At 52.3% G+C, this 21,126-nt stretch overlaps 1 protein-coding gene across 4 annotated transcripts in view; it reads right to left on the bottom strand.

Moving 5' to 3' along the window:
• The window catches only part of MEGF6 (multiple EGF like domains 6), a 110,083-nt gene that overhangs the window by 35,776 nt on the left and 53,181 nt on the right, over window positions 1–21,126 (bottom strand). For 3 of the 4 annotated variants that reach the window (XM_054222108.1, XM_054222111.1, XM_054222110.1), the window contains one exon: window positions 5,743–5,865. In XM_054222108.1, the coding sequence (XP_054078083.1) occupies window positions 5,743–5,865 (123 nt within the window). Of the gene's footprint in view, window positions 1–5,742; window positions 5,866–15,166; window positions 15,426–21,126 lie in introns of those variants that run through there. The other variant, XM_054222109.1, reaches the window with a different exon arrangement.

The raw sequence follows: 21,126 nt of genomic DNA, 5'->3' as shown, positions 1-21,126 counted from the left end.
TCCACCAAAGCAAGGGCCTTCTAATTCTGGGTCTCCTTAGCTGGCTTCTTGCACAGTAACAGCCAGTAGACCTCACTGCTGGCCTTGTTCTAATTACTGCTCTTTTTTTTTTTTCTGTTTACAGAACCGCTCTAAAAATATTTCCATTCCCAGATGCTTTTCCTAGCTTAACATTTCTGTGACAACGTTGCCAAATCCAGTGTCATCTTCTACATCACACAGATTTTTGTAATTAAAGCTCAGACAGATTTTCCACAGATGATATTTCATCGTCTGCAAGAGGGACGTTGCTTCCATCCCCTCGGTCTGAAGGGAGCGTGGTGCTGCTGAAAGATGCCGGCTCCCACAGCCTGACCCTCGTGGGCCCAGGAAATGGATAGAAAGGGGTGAAAAGGACATTATTACTACTGGTTGCACGCGGGGAGGGTCTAAGCAGCAGCAGCCTAACCTCTCCTCTTTCCCATCTGTATCACCTGTCCAAGGAACTTGCCATCAGAAGCAGTGAGCTAACACTTCCAAAGGAACCGTAAGCAGCTGTAACCAGAATGGAGCACGACATTCCCTTTTACAGCATCACACGAACCCACTGATTCTAACAAGCAGCTGAGAAACACCTCACTGGGCAAAGAAAAGGTCAACTTTTCTAATGCATGCAAGTTGCCTGGGCAATGCCTGCGGATTAAAAACCTCTGCGAAGTACACACAGACCACTACCCTCCGTGCACGTAGTTCAAGCCCACACAACCTTTACGGCACAGTCCTTCTGTTCACTATATAAATCGCTGCTATATTTTGAGATTTCTTCGTTTGAAGTACTCATAATATAAATAGGGATACATCGTGTAATCCCAAACCGATTTATTCTAACCTCAGACAATTTCCAGAAACATGTTGTGTGTTAATACAGACCATCTCTCTACTCTGCAGGCCAACAAAAGCAATTGGCTCAGATTAAATTCTCTGCCTTGGACCGGAGTTCATCCCTCCAGAGAAACAGTGGAGAAGGACCTGAAGATGTCAGCCTCCTGCCTCCTGCCCATGTGGTTCTGATAAAGACAGAGGTAATTTCAGGACGTCCAATGACTCTTTTTGTTCTGTTTCACTTTCAATAGAAATGTCTGCTCTTTCCCCCCTCCCTTCTGTATTAAAATCCTCAGTAACTTGCTATATTTGAACTACAAAGATGCAAGCGATGGGGCAGATGTAGCGTTCGTGAAGGAAGCGATCCCAGGGTGCGAGGGGACACCGGGAGTCTGCTGTCATCAACCGCCCTTGATTCTCCGGGCGACGCCAAAGATGAGATTTAAGAATCCCCTGCTGGACTGTGCACAGAGCCAAGCTCTGCTTACACTGTAAAAGGTGCCAACACCCTCCAAGAAAAACGCTTTTAAAGGCAAAATATCTCTCCCAGTCCTACAAAACACAAGTGCTAATCTTAACAGCTCTTTATCTGGAACTGCAATATGCTCCATAAGGAATTGCTTTTAAAGGTGCCCAAGTAATTTCTGAAAACTTTTGCTGATTTTTGCCTGCATTGTGCCGTGCTTTACCCTCTGCAATCCTAAACACAAAGGTGCCAACAAGTACCACGGGTGCAAAGCCCTCAAAAGAAAGTAGCAAAAGATTTTACCTGTTTTCCAATGCTTTGACATCGTCAGGAAGAAAATAGGCTTCGACTTCCCATTGCAAGCTTGGAGTAAAAGTTCAGCCGGAGGGTGGACAAGGCCCGCTGGCCCCGAGCCGCCCCGGGAGCTGAGCCCCCCGCGCTCCCCGGGTTAACAGCCCCCAGGCTCCGCAGGGGAACACTGGAGCGCCCGGCTCCGGGCAGATCCACTGAGTCTTTGTGGGTTTTGTGGGGATCGGAAAACATTTAAAGAATTAGACCCGTGGTTTTACAGACCTTAAGTAGAAACGTCAGGGCAATAGTCCTTTTCTGCCTCCCAAGTGCTTTCTGCCCTGCGTTGCTGGGGCTGCCAGCAGCCCCCTGCAGCCCCTCTCCGTGCTGGACCCAGCGCCGCGCTGCAGCCTCCCCCCAGCCCAGCGCCAGCAGCCGCCACGGGCAGAGCCGTCCTGGAGCAGAGGGGAATGGATGGGAGACTCTCGCCGTCTCCAGTTGTCTTTATTCCTATCCGATCCCATTTTTTTAGTGGCTTTTTTTTTTTTTTTCTGTTTTATCAGGAAAAAAATCTTACTTGTCCAGCAAAGTTAGAGGATACCTCCAACTTGAAGAGAACCACATCTTTTATCAGCGTACCCAATCCCTCGGAGCCATGCAGGGAAAAAAAAAGATAATCTTGGCTGCAGTCCATCAGTGCCTGGAACTTCACAGGAGTGAAGAAACGTGGCTCAGGGCTTCCTGAGCAAAACCCACCGCCTCTTGCTCCCTGCAGCCCCAGAAAGCAGCTGCCAGGCACCGCACCGTCCCCAATCCATGTCCGTGCAAGGGAGGCTCCCTGCCCAGACACACACACCTCTGCCCGGCACAGCATCATGCTGCAGCTCTGGCTTTGCCGTACACCACAACCCATCTCTTCGTAGCTACCAACGCAACAGCTATAGAGCAGTTCGTTAGCGGGGAGAAGCTCAGCTGTCTAGTTGTACCCACAGAGAGAGGCTATCGCATCCCCTTTCTGCACAGCCCTCACCCAGCCTCCAACGCACCAGTGAGCTCCTCCGCTCCGGAGGGGACACCGGGGGCTCCTCCACTGCTGGGGACATGGAGAGATCCTCTGCTCCGAGGGAGACAGCGAGAGCTTCTCTGGTCCAGGGAGACATGAGGAGCTCCTCCCCTCCGGGGGGACATGAGGAGCTCCTCCACTGGGGGGGATATGGAGAGTTCCTACATTTGTGGGGGGACACAGGGAGCTCCTCCACTCTGGGGGGACAGGAGAAGCTCCTCCGCTCCAGAGGGGGACACCCTGCTGTGGGTCCCCAACATGCCCATGGCTGTGGTAGGCGCCTGCGCTCTTTTCCACCACCCAGTTGTGTTGCTCACCCTGCCTGTTACAGCTGGCATTTAGCACCAGGAAATCCCGTCCCCATCCCGGCGGTGCTGGGAAAGCGCTCCTGGCACCCGACGATGGCAGCGAGGCCGCCTGCCTGCGCCCCGCGGTCGCTGCTGGTGACTCGTGTCAGGAATGCTGGCTTAATAAAAACCGTCTGATTTCCAAGATCAAGTCAGAGCAAAGCCTCTGACTTCGCACTGTAAATATTTACGTAGACTGAGCACTAAAGGAAAGAACCACTTGCACGTACTTGTGGAGACACCACAGAAAGCGAGCACACGCTCAAGGGCCCGGGATTACTGCGATGTGACCCGCAGAAAGCCACACAGATGGACCGCACGCTGCTGCCGGGCTCCTGGGCTCGTGTCCGAGCATCGGCAAAGGCCAAGAACAGAAGAGCACATCCCGCTGCAATGACCAAACCCAGCCGAGAACATCCCCTTGGTGGCCTCCACGTTGTCACCAGCCGCGGTGCTTCCCTTGCCTGGGCTCTGCTCGGGGTGTGCTCCTTCCAGGGGCACAAATAGCCTGTACTTACACTAATCAGAGCTGTGTGAACTCCAGCCCCGCGGTGCTGGGCTCCTCCAGGGGGAAGAGCTGCTGGGCTCCGGCACCAAGAACCACCTACGGAATCCATAGGGGCAGAAAGGGGCAGTCGGGGCATGTGGGCACCCGTGGCAAGAGGCGACCGTACATCTGCGGGTACATAAACACCGTGGGCAGCCATAAGCACCAGCAGAGGTGTAACCTCCAAGTCTGTGCTCTGTTCTGCCCTTTAACAAGAAGAATAAGTTCACTTCCACCCCTCTACGCAACCGGCTTAATAGGTTAGCGCAGAGCTATTACGAAGGCATGTTATATATATATATAGACATTTATGTCACAAAAGTGTAAAGAACAAAAGCCACCCGTCCTGAAGCGAGAAAGCCAGATTGTTAGGTCTGCTCTGTTGTTATTTTAGAAGCAGTTTTTGGACAATTATGCAGCGGGAGTTTCCACCCGCCCTGCCTGCTCTGCATCCGCTGCCCCGCGCGCTCCGGGGACAGCGGGGACACGGGCACAGCTGGACTCGCGCAGCTCCTGCCCGCTCCGCTCCCCACGGCGTCCCCAAAGCGCCCCGGCTCCCCGCCTCGGGAGCAGGTCAGGTTTCACGAGCAGAGACCCCTTAATTTTGGCAGATGGATTCCAACGCTGTGCGCAGCCCGGCAAATACTTGCTCAGAGGTTTAATGCAAAGCAGGTTTGCAGGGCTCGGCACGCGGAGTGGGGAAGCCCTGCCTGCCCCGCTCCGCACATGGCAGCCCCACGAGCAGGTGAGCCTGAAGAGCAAAAGCAGAGGATGGAACCTGCTTTTAAGCCAGAGATTCCTCCCTATAGTTATGCCTTTGGTACTTTCTTTGGAAATTGTTTCACCTTCTGGGGCTGACCCTGCTGAGAACACCAGAGCTCCCCGATGGCTGGCTCATGCTCTATTCTATGAGGCGGAGGCGGCAGAATCACCACAAAAAAGAGAACTACATATTATAAAGACACCCATTAGATGACAGACCGCATGCACGCTTCCGTGCAAACAGTAGCGATGCGTAGCCATGCACAGCAGTTCTCGTGCTCAGTGCTAGAGCGGCGGGCTGGGAATGGTGGCTTTGTTTCTTTATTTGCGATCCTTTTGCTTCTGGATTTTCCCAGCGAAATACAGGGCACTCGGTGAACCCGCACCCCAAGCGTAGGTCTCGCTGCTCTCGTTAGAGTATCGTCAGCTGCAGACGGACGCGCAGCCTGTGCTGCTCTGGGCATGGCGGGTACCATGGCCTTAGATGGCTCTTTCTTCTGCTCACATCGCCACTCCCAGCTGGCACACACAGCCTCACACCGGCATTTTTAGCAAACTTTGGAACGTGACTATACTCGGAGAAAAACCAGCAAATGGCCTTTGTAATACCATCGCCCGGGAATTCTTTCCACTTGTATGAAAATATCCCTCAAAAAATGGAAAAATGTGTCAAATAAAGCCGTGAGGGAGAAGGGGTTTAATAAAAACAAGAGCAGCAGCAGATGCTGGAAGGCAGGCTCCAAGCTCCACCCCGGGGTTTCTGAGCCTCTAGTTTGGGGCAGGCAAACAACAGTATTTCAACAAACTGGCCCAGAAATCAGCTGCAAGCCAGAGCTGGCATCAGAACGGCAGCGTCTGGACACGCGCCATCCAAGCGGACGCACGACCAGCATCCCAGGGAAGAGGGTTTGAGATTGTTATGGCCACAGCTCCACACACAGCCAGGGTTATTTTCACTTGTTTGTGAAACACTCCATGCGGAGTAGGGAAATTAGCTGAGGTTAAAAACAACTGACTTGAACCTCTTCATAATCTAGTTGAGGTATTTGTTCTGAAAATGGTGTATCTGATACACCCTGCATCAAAAGCAGAAGCACCAAAGCACTGGACGATGCTGCTCCTGAACCAGCATAAACAGGAGCTGCAAAGAAGTCAAAATTGTCCGTGTCCACACTGAAGAACAGCAAATGTCGTGAACCCAGCAACAGAGGTGTGTTAGGGAAGACCACCAAGATCCTGAGAAACAAAGGACCACGCAATCCACCACCGACACCTCAAATTCCCTGCACGTGCCGGATGGGGCGGGGAAGCCAAGGGAAGCATCTTCTGTACAACGCCACGCGTTTGCAGGCAGGAAAAGGGCTACGAAGAATTAGAGATTCTCATGAAATTCAAACCCATGACTTACCAATGCAGGTCCTGCCGTCTGTGTGCAGGCGAAAGCCTGGCTTGCACTCGCAATAATAAGATCCCAGGGTGTTCACACATCTGTGCTGGCAGCCCCCGTTGTGGACCTGGCACTCATCGACATCTGCGAGAGCAAAGGCAAAGGGGGAAAAAGGTTCAGAGAGGTGGGCACGATGGTACCTGGGGCCAGGAGTATTTATCCTCTGCTGACTGACTCCAGATTGGAGGAGCGAATGCAGAAGGAACAAGATTGCCATTTTGTTATGTTTAATCAGGCAAGCTGTGTAAGAAATTTCAAGGACAGGCATGCGATCGGGGGGGGGGAAGCATCTTATTTGTCAATCAGCATAAACCATCCTTCATCTCGTTCACCTCACAATGGTCACTTTTGCCATTTGCTCAAAGATTGACGAAAATTTTACACGTTATGCGTTGAAAAGAGGCGGGGTTAGTCCATTTGGTCCTTATACGAATGGCGGGAGCAACCACCAGCCATTTCAGGCCGGGGCGACCGGCAGCAGCAGGTTCCTGCCTCGCTGGGTCAACCTCCTCCTCTTCAGTGGAGAAGCTGCTTCCCCTGAGCTCAGCCCCCTGCCAAAGGTGAGGGGCTTTACCGTCACATTTCTCACCTCAGTGCTTTGCAAAGCATTTAAGACATTCACACCATTTACGCCCCGAACTGCCTTGACCTGCTGCTGAAATGCAGCAAAATGTGGGGTATCGGGTGGTAAACTGCGCTCAGAATTGCTGCGCATCGCTGGAGACGAGACAGAAAACACGATGATACCCAAGAGAAAGTTATTACAATGGATCAATTGGATGATTAGCAAGGATTTGGTCATAATTATACGATACTTAAGAACATGGTGAAGTCCAGCTTGACCCCAAAATACAAACGGGGAGCCCCTGACCGCGGGTGCCCAGCGCTCTCCCCCAGCTCCACGAGCAGGCAGCCGCTCCTCCAAGAAGAAACCCACTTGGCCAACAGCACTCTGCATCTCCATTTCTGCTGGTAAAACCACAGCCCCTCGGACAAACAGCAGTCTCTGAGCCAGAAAAATCTTCTGCCAAGTGCTGAGCAATCTTTCCAGAGCTGAAATGGGAACTCGCCCATGAGTTCTTGGTAAAAAAAATACCGTTACATTTTACTATCAAAGCTTCAAAACCAGGGAGGTAGACGGCAATGTGTTACTGAAAGGGAGACTCATTCCCGTTTCACAGACCTTAAATTGCCTTTCAGTGCTGGGAATAACTTCCAGAACTGAGAAGAAATGTAAAAAGGTCTGGAGCGCCCAGCTACATGGTGCTAACTAAGATGCGTATCAGAAGCTTGTCAAAGGCAATTTGAAGTTTCTGAGACATAAGACTCCTTCATATGGCTATAATTAGAAAAAATAGAGATGTTTGTGGATATAGCAGCAGAGTTCCTTAAGTCCTGCCATTTGTGTGTGTGTGTGTACACGTACGCACGTAGACTACCTGGCAGACTGGAAAGGATCAGACAAAGATCCTTTGGCGTGATCCAAAGGTCAGATGGAGGAGCCACACTAGGAGCAGAACAGCCACCCAGCAATTCCTTTTCCCCTGGAGAGAAAACACCAGTAGCTTTGTGTCTCTTAGGGCTTCTGAGCACTTTTTGCCCTTTGTGAAGACGCCTTCAGCACGCACAGCTCTCCCCCGCCGGCATGGCGGAGCAGCAGGACGGTACGGAGCCAAGCCGAGCAACGAACCAGTGCCTGTTTCATCAACGACTGTTACTAATGAGATAAAGAAACATTTCCCCAATGAATCACGGCAGGGTGTTGCCCCTGCCCGTGTCTTTGCACGCCGGCGGCGCAAATACCTGCTGAGGCCTCCCCCTTGCTCTGCCAGCTCGCCCGAACCCCGCTGCGGTGGCAAAGTGCATCGAAAACCACAGGAAAAGGGAGAAATGCCACCTTGCCTGAAGCCAGTGTTAAAATCTTACATTAATTCCATTCATTTTACGTTAATCGGATTAATTGCCAACGCAATCGGCTAGCAGCAAGCAAAGGGACTGGGTCAGGGAAGAAGTGGGAAGCGAAGTGGGAGAGGTGATGCTGCTGAGCTACACAGTAGTAACAAAAAAATGCTCGTTTTCTCTGCATACTTTTCTTTAGAAGGTTTCTCACTGCTTAAAAAGTTAAACCCAAAGGATCGGGGCACAGGAAAATGGCCCTCTAGCCCTTTCTGCCCCAGCGATGGCCAGGGAACCCACGGCCTCGACTTCTGTCCTGCGCAGTGGCCGTACAAGGCTCCTGCTTCAGAGCTCCCCATCGTACCCACGGTCTGCATTAACCCCGCAGAAAGTGACGGCTTCTGTAATGCCAGGCCTTTGCTCATTCAGAAGGACTGCGGATTCCTTCTCTGAGCATTTCAGAAGGTTTTGGTATTTTCTTCCTGTTTTTTCCATAAGACTTAATTTTTAAAGAAAGGAAAATGAACAGATTTTTGAGGTGAAACATAAGCTTTAAGTGATGCTCTCCAAAGAGTAACCCAAATCCAAACCAGCTTTTCAGAGCAGGGGGAAAAAATGCTGTGGCATGAATCTGAGATGCCTGTCAAAGCAACCTAGCCCAAATTAAATCATTTTCATCTGCGAAGGCTTGACACAATTTGGATGCTACGGAGCCCTGGAGCCCCAGCTGCGCTCGCTGCTCGTGGGGCAGGGCAGCGAGCCCCAGCCCTTGAACTCGGGCGACGGCCCAAGCTCCATCGCCCACTGGAAGGGGGATGACTCCAGGGAAGGACACTGGTCTCCCCGCAGCTACCTGGGGCCAGAAGAAAGGCACCGTCCCTAACTTGTGCGGTAGAAGCCTGGGCACAGCAATTTTTCCCCTTTTTTTAACATCTCTATGGGCAGAATTAGCTATTCATACACAGAATTGGCTCGGTTCAGCCAAAGGTCTACCAGTCTTAAACACGGAGTGAAATCTGGCCGATACACCGAGCCTGTGAGCATGGGCCCAGCACGCAATAAATTGCTCGGTTTGTGCAAAAGTGTAAGCACATAGAAATGCTTTTCAGTGAGACTCTGATCTATTGTGTCTCTAGGAAGTGCTGGAGAACAAGAAAAATAGAACAAAACTAAAGAAAAGACTGTTTGATGAAGGAATAGAGATAAACAGTTATCATGAATTATGATGATTATTCCCAGAAATTACAAAAGCTTGCCTTGAGTAAAACTGCTCTGTAATTTTCTGGCAGACCAATTTTTCTATTGGAAAATGCTGCTGAAAAAAAAAAAAAAATCACTTCTTTTGCTTAAAAGCAACACTGCAATTTCTATTCTGCAGGAAATATTAAACTTCCATTTTGACGAGGACCAGCATTTTCTATTTTGAATTTGGTGAAGAATAGGAAAACTGGGGTTTGGGAATATTCTATATAAAGCAATAAAGTTCTTTGGTCTGGATTTAAATGACTATTCCACTGCTTCCCTTCAACTCTAATCTGAAACCATAGAGAATTTACCATCCAAAAAAGTTAGTGATGTGTTGAATAAACTTCTTGCTTTCACCCCATTACTCATACTCAGTAATTATACATCTCCTCTCTAAATATCTCTTCTTCCCCCTTTGTGCTTTTCACCCTCTAAATCTCTGTAATTAGAGAGGGCTGTCCCCACCCCGGAGCCCCCCCTGCCCTGTCCCACCTCGGCCCGGGAAAGCGGCCAGTCCTTCCTCGCGCCCCGGCTGCAGAAACCCCCTCGCCTCCGCCTTCCACGGGACCCGCTGCCTCCCGTTTTCCCTCCCGGAGCCTCGCTTATCTCCTTCTGCAGCAACAGAGAGACTTTTGGGCATGTGCTACTCGATGGCGTGACTGAAATGAAACGTCCCATCCTTCGCGCCCCTGACGGGAGGGCACCAGCAGCATCCAGGACCGGGCTGGACGGGGCTTGGAGCAACCTGGGCTGGTGGGAGGTGTCCCTGCCCAGGGCAGGGGGTGCCACTGGGTGGGCTTTAAGGTCCCTTCCAACCCCAACCATTCTATGATTCTGTGATCCCCCAAGAAATCTTAGGTTTGTATCTCTGGAAACAACACACCTGTGCAATTTGCCCAAACAAGTTCAAACTCTGGTTTGAGCACACAGAGAGAAGAGGCACCAGCTGGGCAGATGCTCTACGGAGAGCTTGTATTTTTTCTGGTGGGGAGCAGTTCCCTCCCAGGGCCAGGACCAAGCGTCGTGGCGAAGGGCCACCTTGCCCTCGCTGCTCGCCTTGGCAGTACAAAGACCCCAAAATCTACGTGACGCTCTGCGAGATGCGGTTTGTGGCACGCCGAGGTTATTTTCCTATTGGAGAGCTGACAAAATCTGGATTAAATTAATATGCCAAAGAAAGAAAATGAGAAGCATACAGGCTTCTAATGCATGCTGCAGGATGGTAGCTGACACCGAGCAGCCCAGAGCCACACCAGGACGGACCACGCCGAGCCCACGGGCACGGATCAGGCAGCAGATACCGGCCAAAGCCCACCAAGACAGACACGAAGCCCAAACCCAGCGAGAGCCTGGGAGTGGGAGCCGGGTTATTGGATAGAGGAACTCCTCTGCTGCGTAAGGAAACCGGAGTTCACGTCCTCACCTGCAGGGAAGCAGCTGATGCTCTCATCAGCCTCTTCCCCAAACAGAAACAATCCATCGGACCTCAGATACCGGCTACATGGACCAACGGGGCAATGCTGCAATCGAATGCAGGGAAGGTGAACACAAGACCAAGAAAAAGAGGAGGGTGCAAGGAGAGGACTTTGGTTAAGTGCACTCCCTGACCACGCACAGGTCCTTCGAGAAGAAATACTGATTTATCTCCAACAAAAGCTCCATGTCAGAGGAAAGAAAGTGGCAACAGCAGCTCTGCAAGTTACTAAATATTTGGTGGAGAGGCAGTTTATCTCCTCTGAAAGGCTGAGGAGGAGGAGATGGATCCCAGCTGGGAGCAGAGGCAGCAGATACGCCGCTGAGGTTCACTCTATCATCTGGCTAAAGAGCAGTGCCAGGCTTTAATCCCAGCGGCAATTAGCCTGGATTACAGAGCAGGCCTGCAGGGAAAAGGTTAATTAAAATCCATCAAGATGAGCATGTGTGGGATTTAGGGACTTTATCTTTCCGGTACCAGTTTGTTAAAGCCAATTCAGCAATTTTAAAGAAGTAAAGAGACTGGAAGGACATGAACCAACGCATGGGTGCCCAGAGCCGAATGCTCCTGGGTGGAGGAGCACAGGGTGACCGCAACGGCCCCACGCCACCGACACGGCTTAGAAAATCAGGGTGCAGAAGGGTGCCATGATGTGTTAGAAGGGAAAAGTTATTCCACACTCCCCTCCTAGACCGTGCAGACAGGACTCAGCAACGGCAAGGTCCAGCAGTGCAAGGGAGAGGAGGTGCAAGGTCCAGTGCAAGGTCCACCAGGGCAAGGGAGCCGTGGGAGAGGACGATGCCTTATCCCCCCCTCTCTGCGAATTCAGACGCCCTCCCTTCCTCCAGGACGAGGGCGAGGAAGAAGAGTACCTGCCTCAGGCTGGTCTCGGCTTGGAATCCCAGTGACTCAGATTCAGAGGAAAGAAGAAAGGTCCTTTTGGGTGGTCAAAATGCCTCCACACCCTCAGTTTTCATCTTGTTGTGTAACAGGCATTTGGGAAAGCCTTGAAGGCTCCTAAAATGCTCCACAGAGTTACTCGGGCTGGCATTCCTTCCGCTGCAGCCTCTCCCAGGCAGATGGAGATGCCCGCAGCTTTCCCAGGCTACCTGCGCCATCCTCAGCAGCAGCAGTTTCCAAAGGCACTGCAGGAACAGAGGCACCGGTTTTACAATAATCTGATGCAGTGAAAATGTACCAGGGAGCTATTTTGCCTCAGTCACTTGCTTTGTCCTCAGCTCACCTTTTTTTTGCCTTCAAGCGCAGCAGCCGGGAGGGTCTCGTTGGTGCTCACATTTCTGTCTCTGGCTGGTGCTGGTAGTGAGGCATTACTCAGAGCGGAGCAGAGGTGCACGCAACAACAAGCAGGCAGCCTGCTCCTGACGTGCTGCTGCGCTCACCCTCTCAAACCTTCTTTCGGAGCTTTGTTTTACCCGGCTTCTCCCTGCAGGATGCCGTTTTGGATAGCAGACGTCCCTGTGCAGAGGCACATCGGTGTGGTCCCCGCGCCGGGCTCTGGAGCCAGCCCCACAGAGGCAAACGCAGACACGGACCTGGCAACGGCACCGACCGACGGCAACGCAGGTCGCTGCAGAAGGAGCTCACAGGCTACTGGAAACCATACAGTCAAACAAAAGCCACCAGCTACGCTCTATGCTGTTTTCTGACATACTTTAGAGGATCACAGAGAGAATATCGAGGTACCAGGTCAACTTCCCCGTGAGGATTTAATGCAAGTCCCCAGCAGAGCTCAGTGCTCTCTCCTGTAAAGGTTCACTGTACAAGGACATAATCCATAGCACTGCAATTAGCCACTCTGCGCTAACACGCGCATCCAGCAGAGCACTGTTTGTACACAGAACGCATTTTAAGGCACTCAAGACCTCGGTGAAATGTACACCGCTATTACCCAAAACACCTCTCCACCCAGACGATAAGCCCGCTGGGGAAAGGCACGTCCTGCGGCTGGCTGTGCTCGCTTCGCTCTTGCAGAGGGAAGAAACTCGTCTGCGTAGAAGCGTGCGCTGCCTGGGCTGGCAAACGGGACGCGCTCCAAGTAAAAATCATACGGTCAAGAGAACGTCTGCTACCTGTCGAAGAGAAGCTCAAGGAGCGAAGGTAAAATCACCAACCAAACGCATGGTAATACCAAATTTCGGACGAGCAGCGTGTCTGTGATTGTCTCCTCTGCCCTGCCAGCTGCAGAGGTGACGCCAGGTTCCCGCCATCCAGCTCCCACTGTCCCACACGCCGTGGGGTGTCCGCCTGCATGCGCGGGGCTGCGGAGCAGGGACACGTCTCCAGGGAACCCCCCCAACACCTCCTCTCAGGTCACTTCTCCTGAGCACCTACTTGCACTGAAAAATTCCCTGAAAAATTATCTCGTTTCTTGTATTGACACCCACAGAGAAGGTCCAGACAGCGCCTGTGGCAGGGCAGGGACACGCCAGCAGCTCCGAGCGCTCCTGGAAGAGTGGAGGCCAAAACCCCAGCGCCCCGCCAGTGCCTGTCAGCGACGTGCGCAGAAAAGGCTGGTCCTGCCGGAGCAGAGAACCGAGGTGTTGACCCGCGTCGCCTTCACCCCTCCGTCTGCCCGGTCTGTCAAAGGTACCGTGCAGAGGATGGGTATTTCGTGCAGTAACATGCCAAAAATTCACTTGTTCTCAGGGGTGGAAAGAGAGAAGGATATTTTTTCTTGGGGTTTTTTTTGCCTTTTTTTTTTTGTTGTTGTTGTTGTTCTCAGCTGGGTGGGTCTGAAGGCCCTGGTGAGTTGGATTGGGTTTGGTTTGTTTTGCAATCGGCACCTACTTCATAAACTATGTTAAGAATATTAGACATAACTTAGAAAGACACATCTGGCTTAAGTGACAGACTTTGGCTTGCAAAGGTCCAGAAATGAGGATGAAAAGAAGACGAAAAAACCCAGGCTCCTGGGAAAGGGGCCACAGAGATGACACCCTTTCCAGTAGATACGTTGCCCTCTTCCCCCAGGCGCAGAGGAAGGCTAGCCAAAAGGCCTGGGGGAAGGCGCTTTGCTTTTCCAGTTGAAGCTTTAAACTACATTCTTCCTGAACGGGAGCAAAACACCTCGGCCTTGCAGACTGAAAGGTATCTCACACCAAAGTCAGGGCAGACCCCGAGTGGGCACGGAGCCGCCCGTCTGGGGAGCCAAGAGAGGCAGGATGAGGGTCGGGACCAGGTGCACCAGGCAGCAGGGAAGGGAAGGCGGGAGGTTTACATTCCAGACACAGAGCTGGATCTCAGGAGCTTGTCTTGGAGAAGTCACACGAGACAATGTGGTTGAATGGAGACAGCAAATGCAACCCGAGTTCGAGACAAACATCTCATCTCTAAATAACAAAACAGCAACTCACCCTCACTGCCCCATTTCTGGCACATCTCACAAATCCACTGATATCACTTTTATAATCGACTGCTTGGGGCATTTATTTATTAGGATTATCTCATGATGAGATAATGCATTCCTTGATGGCTACATTACTCACAGGCATCCAAAGTCTTTAGTGAACTTTGCATATTCTCCATTATTTCCTAAATCTTCAGGCAACCTCAAGCTTTACCTGCTGCTCAGTCAGCTGAGCACACCAACTGGTGTGTGTGTACTTACACCTCGCTCAGCGTCCCCATCCAGCATCACACATAAGCCAGTGCACATAAACGTTCAACAAAAGCTATTGGAAAATGGCAAAAAGGTATTTATTGCCTCCTTGCAGTGCTTGATACAGTGCAGCATAAAGTGCAAGTTTCATTTCAAAAAAAAAAAAAAAAAATAGAAAAGTACACCTATCAACCACAGGGAAGAACTGTGTATTTTGCACCTTACTGCCTGCGAAATGGAAATACAGAAGTTGATCGTTTACCTTCTGGTATGCTGCAATATCCATCCACTATTAGCAGACACCGTCCACTAACGCTCTGACTGTCTGAGGGGATGCCGACGTGCTGGGGTACCCTCACCACGTGTGCGACGGGAGAACAGAGCGACTCCAGCCCCTCCACCTCCATGGGGAGCTCAGGCTGGCCAAGCCCTATCCGCACCGCAACGGGCTGGAGACGCCTCTGTTGGGAATTTGCTCCCAGCAGACACTGGTGAGTGCGAACGCTCAGGTGCAGAGAGGTGAGCTGTGAGACTCCTCTGGCTGCATCTCCCACGCGCTCCCCAGCTCCCGGCTCCGGCCGCTGCTGCCAGAGCATTCCCCTTAGGCGTGAAACGCCACTGAGCACTACTGAGCTCTGTCCTTTGCGAGACTCCACTATACAGCACTCACCCAACCAGACGCGCTCAGATAGTCTCTCAGAGAGAAAGTCAGATTTTTTTCATGATGAAACAGTATCATATTTCATTTATTACCCTGGACCGGGGTGAGATTCTTTGGAACTGAGGAAAAAAACCTAATCAACATACCCTAAAAAAATGCATACATTTGGTTTTTAAAGAATATTGCACAGTGGCTCTCTTTAACTGAGCCACACCGCTGCACAGCAGCTGATGGAAAGAAACAAGAGTTTTCTTTCCCCCTCTGCCACCGGTGACTTTTCAGAACGACAAATCTGCCGGAGGCAGCCTGTGCCTATAGTCACGCGAAGGGACGACACAAACACAGGCGGACGTACAGCCAGGTCACCAGTTCGTGACTTTAGTGGCTGCCAGCCCGGGACTCCCACCCGGCAGCAGCAGACCCCTCCCGAGGCAGAGCCCTGCAGAGACCCCCAGCCCGGCCACCAACCGGCCACCAACCGGCCACCTACCCGGCCTCCGCTCGCCGTGCCCAGCGCCGTACCCCGCACGCCCCAGGTAACAGGGGTAGCAGCTTCTCCAGAGGTAGTGGTAGTGACTGCCAGCGGTACCGGGGATGCCACCCAAAAAGCCGAAGCAGCACAGCAGCATCCAGAGCCGCCCCCGCTCCCGTCCCATGATGGAAAGCTCACGGGCATCCAGACGGGGAAAAAAAAAACACGGAAACGACCCCACAAAACGCAGACGAGAAACGGAGACGAAACGCTGCCGAGCTGCAGGAGCCGGGGGGGAAAAAAAAAAACCACCGAGCGCAAACAAGCCCAAAAGCGAAGGGAGCGCGGCGGCGGTGCGCGGGGCGGCGCGGAGGAGCGGCTCCGGCGCGGACGGGCGGTCCCGCTCCGCGCCGCCCCCGCCCGCAGGTACCGCCAACCCCGGCGGCACCCCTGTCCCCTCACCATCACCCCTGTCCCCCCCCCGGCATCACCCCTGTGCCCTCCGCGGCACCCCTGTCCCCTCACCATCACCCCTGTCCCCCCCCCGGCATCACCCCTGTGCCCTCCGCGGCACCCCTGTCCCCTCACCATCACCCCTGTCCCCCCCCCGGCATCACCCCTGTGCCCTCCGCGGCACCCCTGTCCCCTCACCATCACCCCTGTCCCCCCGGCATCACCCCGGCCCCTCCACATCACCCCTATCCCCCCTGCGGCACCCCTGTCCCCTCGGCATCACCCCTGTCCCCCCCACATTACCCCTATCCCCCCCCAGCATCACCCCTGTCCCCTCACCATCACCCCTGTCCCCCCTGGCATCATCCCTGTCCCCTCCATAGCACCCCTGTCCCCTCTGCATTACCCCTGTCCCTCCAGCATCACACCTATCCTCCCCGACATCACCCCTATCCCCCCGGCGGTACCCCTGTCTCCCCCCAGCATCACCCCTCTCCCCTCTGCAGCACCCCTGTCCCCGCAGCATCACCCTGGCCCCTCCACATCACCCCTATCCCCTTCGCAGCACCCCTGTCCCTCCCCCGGCATCACCCCTGTCCCTTCCACAGCACCCCTGGCCCCCCGGCATCACCCCTGTCCCCCTGGCAGCACCCCTGTCCCCTCCTCATCACCTCTGGCCCCCTGGCATCACCCCTGTCCCCTCCGCAGCACCTCTGGCCCCTCGTCATCACTCCTGTCCCCTCCACATGACCCCTGCCCCCCCAGCATCACCCCAGGCCCCTCCGCCACCCCTGGGCAGGGGAGGGAGCGCGAGCTCAGGGGGCGCTTTTTCCCCATCCCAGGCTTGGACGCTGCTGGGCACCGGGGGGCAAAGCACCCAGGATACCACCGGGGCGGACAGACGGAGGGACGGGTTCTGCAGCGGGAGGCTGGTTGTCCCCGGGGCACACGCCTGCAGCCACGTGGCCCATCGGAGGTGAAGGACCTGCCGTGGCATCAACCCCCTGGGGACGCAGCCAGAACTTGAGCAGAACCTTCACCGTAAACCAAAAAAACATGTATTTGCCCAAAATATACCACATGAGTGATCAAAAGCAGCCATTGGTGGCCAGGCCCTGCCACAGCAGCCCGTCGTGAGCCGCCCCATGGAGTGGCGCGTGGGGGCTTCTGCTTTGCATCAAATCCGTAATTTTCCCTCTCCGCAGCACCTGCTGTTGGGCGAGTGCCCTGTTATCATCGCACCTCCCTGAAACGACCCTCAACTGATGCAACTGCAACAAACAGAAAACCTTCACTGGGCTTCTCTTAAAATAATGGAAAAAAGAAATTTTCATCAACAAATTTAAGCTCAAATGAGGAACAGCCACCGCCACGACTCCAAAGAAAACCATAATATTACCGTTTCCTGTAAGACGGAGCCTAGAATTTTATTTTACCTTTTTCATTAAACAAGAAGTAAGAATAGCTTATTGGATTTTCCAGAGGCAAGCTCAAAAGCCTCATTTAACTTTCTGGAATGTTTTGAAACAATGCGCTCGCAGGGTTGAGCTGGGGGAGAGCAGGGCCTGCTACTTTGAGACGTTTTAGCGGTATTATTTGGCTGTAGTAAAATTCCAAATTAAAACTTGTGGTTTAGGCTGCAATGAATAGCGTTCCACGAAAAATTTTGAAACACAGAGAGAAGCCGAATCCAGGAAGAAAATAACAACTTAAGGCTATTGCTGCAGCGGTTTCCAAAGGAAGGTGGACTCTAGTCACGAGTCGCCTTTGCAGAGCGTTCCAAGCAAGAGCAGCTTCCTAACATTTCATGGACCGCTTCAGCCCATCTTAATACTCACCCGTTGCAACGGCCCACATGCTTCTCATTAATATTTTGAGTTTAACAAAAATACCCGACCCAAAAATTTGTGGAAAAAAACCCATAACCTTTCTAAAAGATGCTGCGAACTTTCAGAAAGGGGCTGCAGGAGGAAAATCCGTGCGAACTGCTGCTGTGCCCCAGCCCCACGGCTGTTTGACTGACACCGCGGCAGGTCCACCAGAGACCCCGAGGGGATGCCCAGCACCGGGGGAGAGAGGCCACGGGGCAGAAGAGGGGCAGGAGGAGGGGAAATGCTGCGGGGGTGTTACTGAGAGGCACCAGAAATTCCGCCCGCGCTCCTCAAACCCCGTGATGAAGCCACTGCCCCGGTGCGTCGCTCCGTGCACAGTCACACGCTGCCATCCTGCTGGAAGCCACTTTCAGATCCACCAAGTGCTTCACCCACTCAAAAATAACCCCTTGGCAGACATTGTCAGCTGGCATTGCTGGCCAGGCCCAGTGCCGCGGGAACAGTCCCTCCGAGCAGCGACATTTGCGCCGTCACAATGGCCAGTGTTGACACTTTTCCTGTAAGTGTTTCCAGCAGTGTTGACACGCAAAAATGAACGTTGCCACAGAGCTATGAAAAATGGCTCAGGCCGACTTCCTCAGTTCAGTAATGTTATTAAGACATTGTCTACATTAAATTATCCTTGCCTGGAATGCAGATGAATCACAGCGCGCGCAGCTCTCCAAGTGACTCCCTGACTCCACAGGCACCAACCGAAGGGACCTTTCCACCGGCTCCACGACCTGGAAATTCCTCCCACCCGGGCACACGCGGCTCCCGACACAGAGCCCTCGCCCCTTGCCCTGCACAAACAAATGCTAGCACAGCCGCTGGTGCTCAGCAAATTATGTGACAAACTTGTTCAATCTCGTATTTTCTTAGACTGCTAAAAAAAAAATAAAAAATTAAAATAACGCTGAGAGGCCCAGCCTCTTCCAAGCGGCTCTGTGGTATAATGCACGCATCAAAAGTACATCGGGCCGGAACATAAACTGAATCCTGCTTATGTCATAAGTTATGCTTGGCCAGGTTTGAGCCAGCTCGAGCTTCCTTGTCACCTAATTTACTTCAGCTGATTAAGTACGAAGAGTTGCTTTGAGTACAGTAACACATTACGATCAGCAGCAAATCGTTACTGCTTCCCGCGGAACTGCCAAGGAGAGCAGGGACATCCAGAGGGTTCTTTAAACAGGCACCGAGCTGGACCGAACCTGGAGCTCTCATGGAATTTCATTCAGATTCAAGCTTAGCATTCATAAATTCTCATAAGAAACCCAAACAAATTACCGCTGATGATGCGGTACTTTGCCGTTCAATGGCATGTTCAACCCTGGAGTTCATTCATCCCTGCGCAGACACAGGTCAACCAGCTTAGGTAAATACGAGTGCTTGAGTCTTCAGCCAAAAATTACCCAATCTTCAGCCAAAAATTACCCAAACCCTCAACCAAGTTTCTTCTGACATTTTAAAAAGGATTCCTTAAAACTTAAAAGGAAATAGCCAAATGGAGAATGTGAAAGCAGCCCAGAACACCGCAAGAGGTGGAACATGGCAGGGGACTGAGAGGACTAGGCTGAGGCAGGGGGTTTGTGCCCTCGGGGTTCGGCACGGCAGGAGCCATGGCCCGCGTGGCACACGGCAGCCTGGGGCCGCGGCAGCGCAGGACAGTGACACTGCCGGCTCCTGCACCTCTGCCCAGCGGAGGGGCCAGCAGTGGAGGCACCATTAATGATTCCTGCTTCAGCATTTTGTACCTGCGTCACCCTTCCGCGGGGGACGGTTCCCCTGGTGAGGGTTAGCTTTTCACCCTCAGCTACCTGGGAAACAAGTTTTTCACCTTATTCATCAATTTTAACCAATTCAACCAATTTTAGCCACAGGACTGGCTCAGAGGAAGAAACGGGAATGAGTACAAACGGGAAAAGCTAAGAGCTTTTCATTTTTCCAGCCTGCAGAGTTTGAACTCCCTCTTCCAGCCGGGAGTCGGCTTATTTCAAATGAGCCATCGAGCCCTCCTTGATCCATTTCCAAGGGAATTTAAAGAGGGGAAAAATCCCACAGTATGGTGCTCGGGACTAACCGGCCCATGGCGCTGGCACACGCTAGTTCCCTGAACTCCTCATCAAGCTAAGGCTTGTCTGGCTGGAACGTCAAGGTAAGCTACTGGAATGGTTTCAGGAGTTGGAAGTGGAAGGTTCCCCACCTGCAGCCAAAGGCTTCCCCAGACCAAAAGCTTCCCCAGACCAAAAGCTTCCCCAGACCAAAAGCTACCCCTCTACCAGACCATTACGCTTTAGGGAGTTCCCGCCCCACTTTTCTGAGAATCTTTCAGCTGAGGTCAGGGAGAGGTTTGGCACCACCTGGATCTATCTGTCTGCATTGGGAGGAACGTCAAATTCCGATCTGCTCAGCCCTGACATCTCGCCACGGTGGATTAGCAGCTCGGGCGCTCGGTCGTTGTGCCGTGCCGTAGCGTTGGCAGATGAAGAGTCGGATAAACAAACAGCGCAGGGAATTTAACACATACCAGCCACGGGCTGCACGCTGAGATCTATTCCAGACAGATTGTTGAACCCCTCTACATGTGCATAAGGAAAATGTTAGTTGGTAATTAAATGAACGGAGCCCCCCGTGCGCTGAATTAGGTTTATCACACACAGTCCAGCTAAAATGTGAATTTTCATTTAATTTTGGAGCTTATGCCTTTGTCCTAAAAAGGCTATGAAAAGTTCAGATATGCCTCACTATCTGAAGTGGCACTCGGAAGATAACATAAACAACAGTTTGTGAGAATCATAGTTTAGAGGTTTGGTATATGATGCTTTCTAAGAGCTCCATCCACTGCATTCTTGGCTGAGTGCTCCCCATCACGCCTACCGCGAGCGCATACCAGCTCTTCCAACAGCATGTGCGAGAGCGCTGGTTTTCTGCAAAAACCTCCTGCAGCAAAACAAGAAATCTGAAGGCGAAGGATGACTTAGTACCACTGCAACAACAACCTCCTTTCCTGGGATGTAACCTAAACCTGGACTGATGGTGGCCAATGGAGCCAGACAAAGGGGCTTCCGCGCCTTTCGAGCCCCTGACATCCCCATGTCCCACTGTGCAGGGCAACCTCCAGGAGATGTTCAAGCAGAACCTGAGCTCCCCTAGAAATTGCCATACCTCAAAAACTGTTGCAAAAAAGAAAACCTGTTTGTTTCCTTAAAAAACCCAATACACACAATGTCCACAATGTCCCCAAACCACTCTACAGACAGCTCTTCCAGTACAGATAAAATCAGAAATACAGAAGTACTATAACTAGCACAACCACCCTATATTCAATAAAACAGTACAAGCACCTGATCAGCTGTATACTATCGATGATGGTAAATCGTACGATGATTACTATCGTTTAAAATGTATTTCCTTGCAAGTCTAGATCACTAGCTCAAGTTCACCCCACGTAACTAAAGACGAGAGCTGGTACCATCCAGGGACTCACTGCTAGTGAGCTTGTCGCAGCGATCCCAGGATAAATCCATGGGAGGATTTTCTTTCTAACTATAACCCCTTTAGCTCCAAAGTGAAAATGGAGTGGAGAGCCAAACGCTGCTGCTGCCCTGGTGCCTGTTTTGTAGACCAGTTTGGATAAGACCAAGCTGGGAGTCA

Source organism: Rissa tridactyla, chromosome 16 (genome assembly GCF_028500815.1).
Source record: "Rissa tridactyla isolate bRisTri1 chromosome 16, bRisTri1.patW.cur.20221130, whole genome shotgun sequence".
In the NCBI taxonomy this organism is placed as follows: domain Eukaryota; kingdom Metazoa; phylum Chordata; class Aves; order Charadriiformes; family Laridae; genus Rissa; species Rissa tridactyla.
This window is presented reverse-complemented; position numbering and strand designations above follow the sequence as displayed.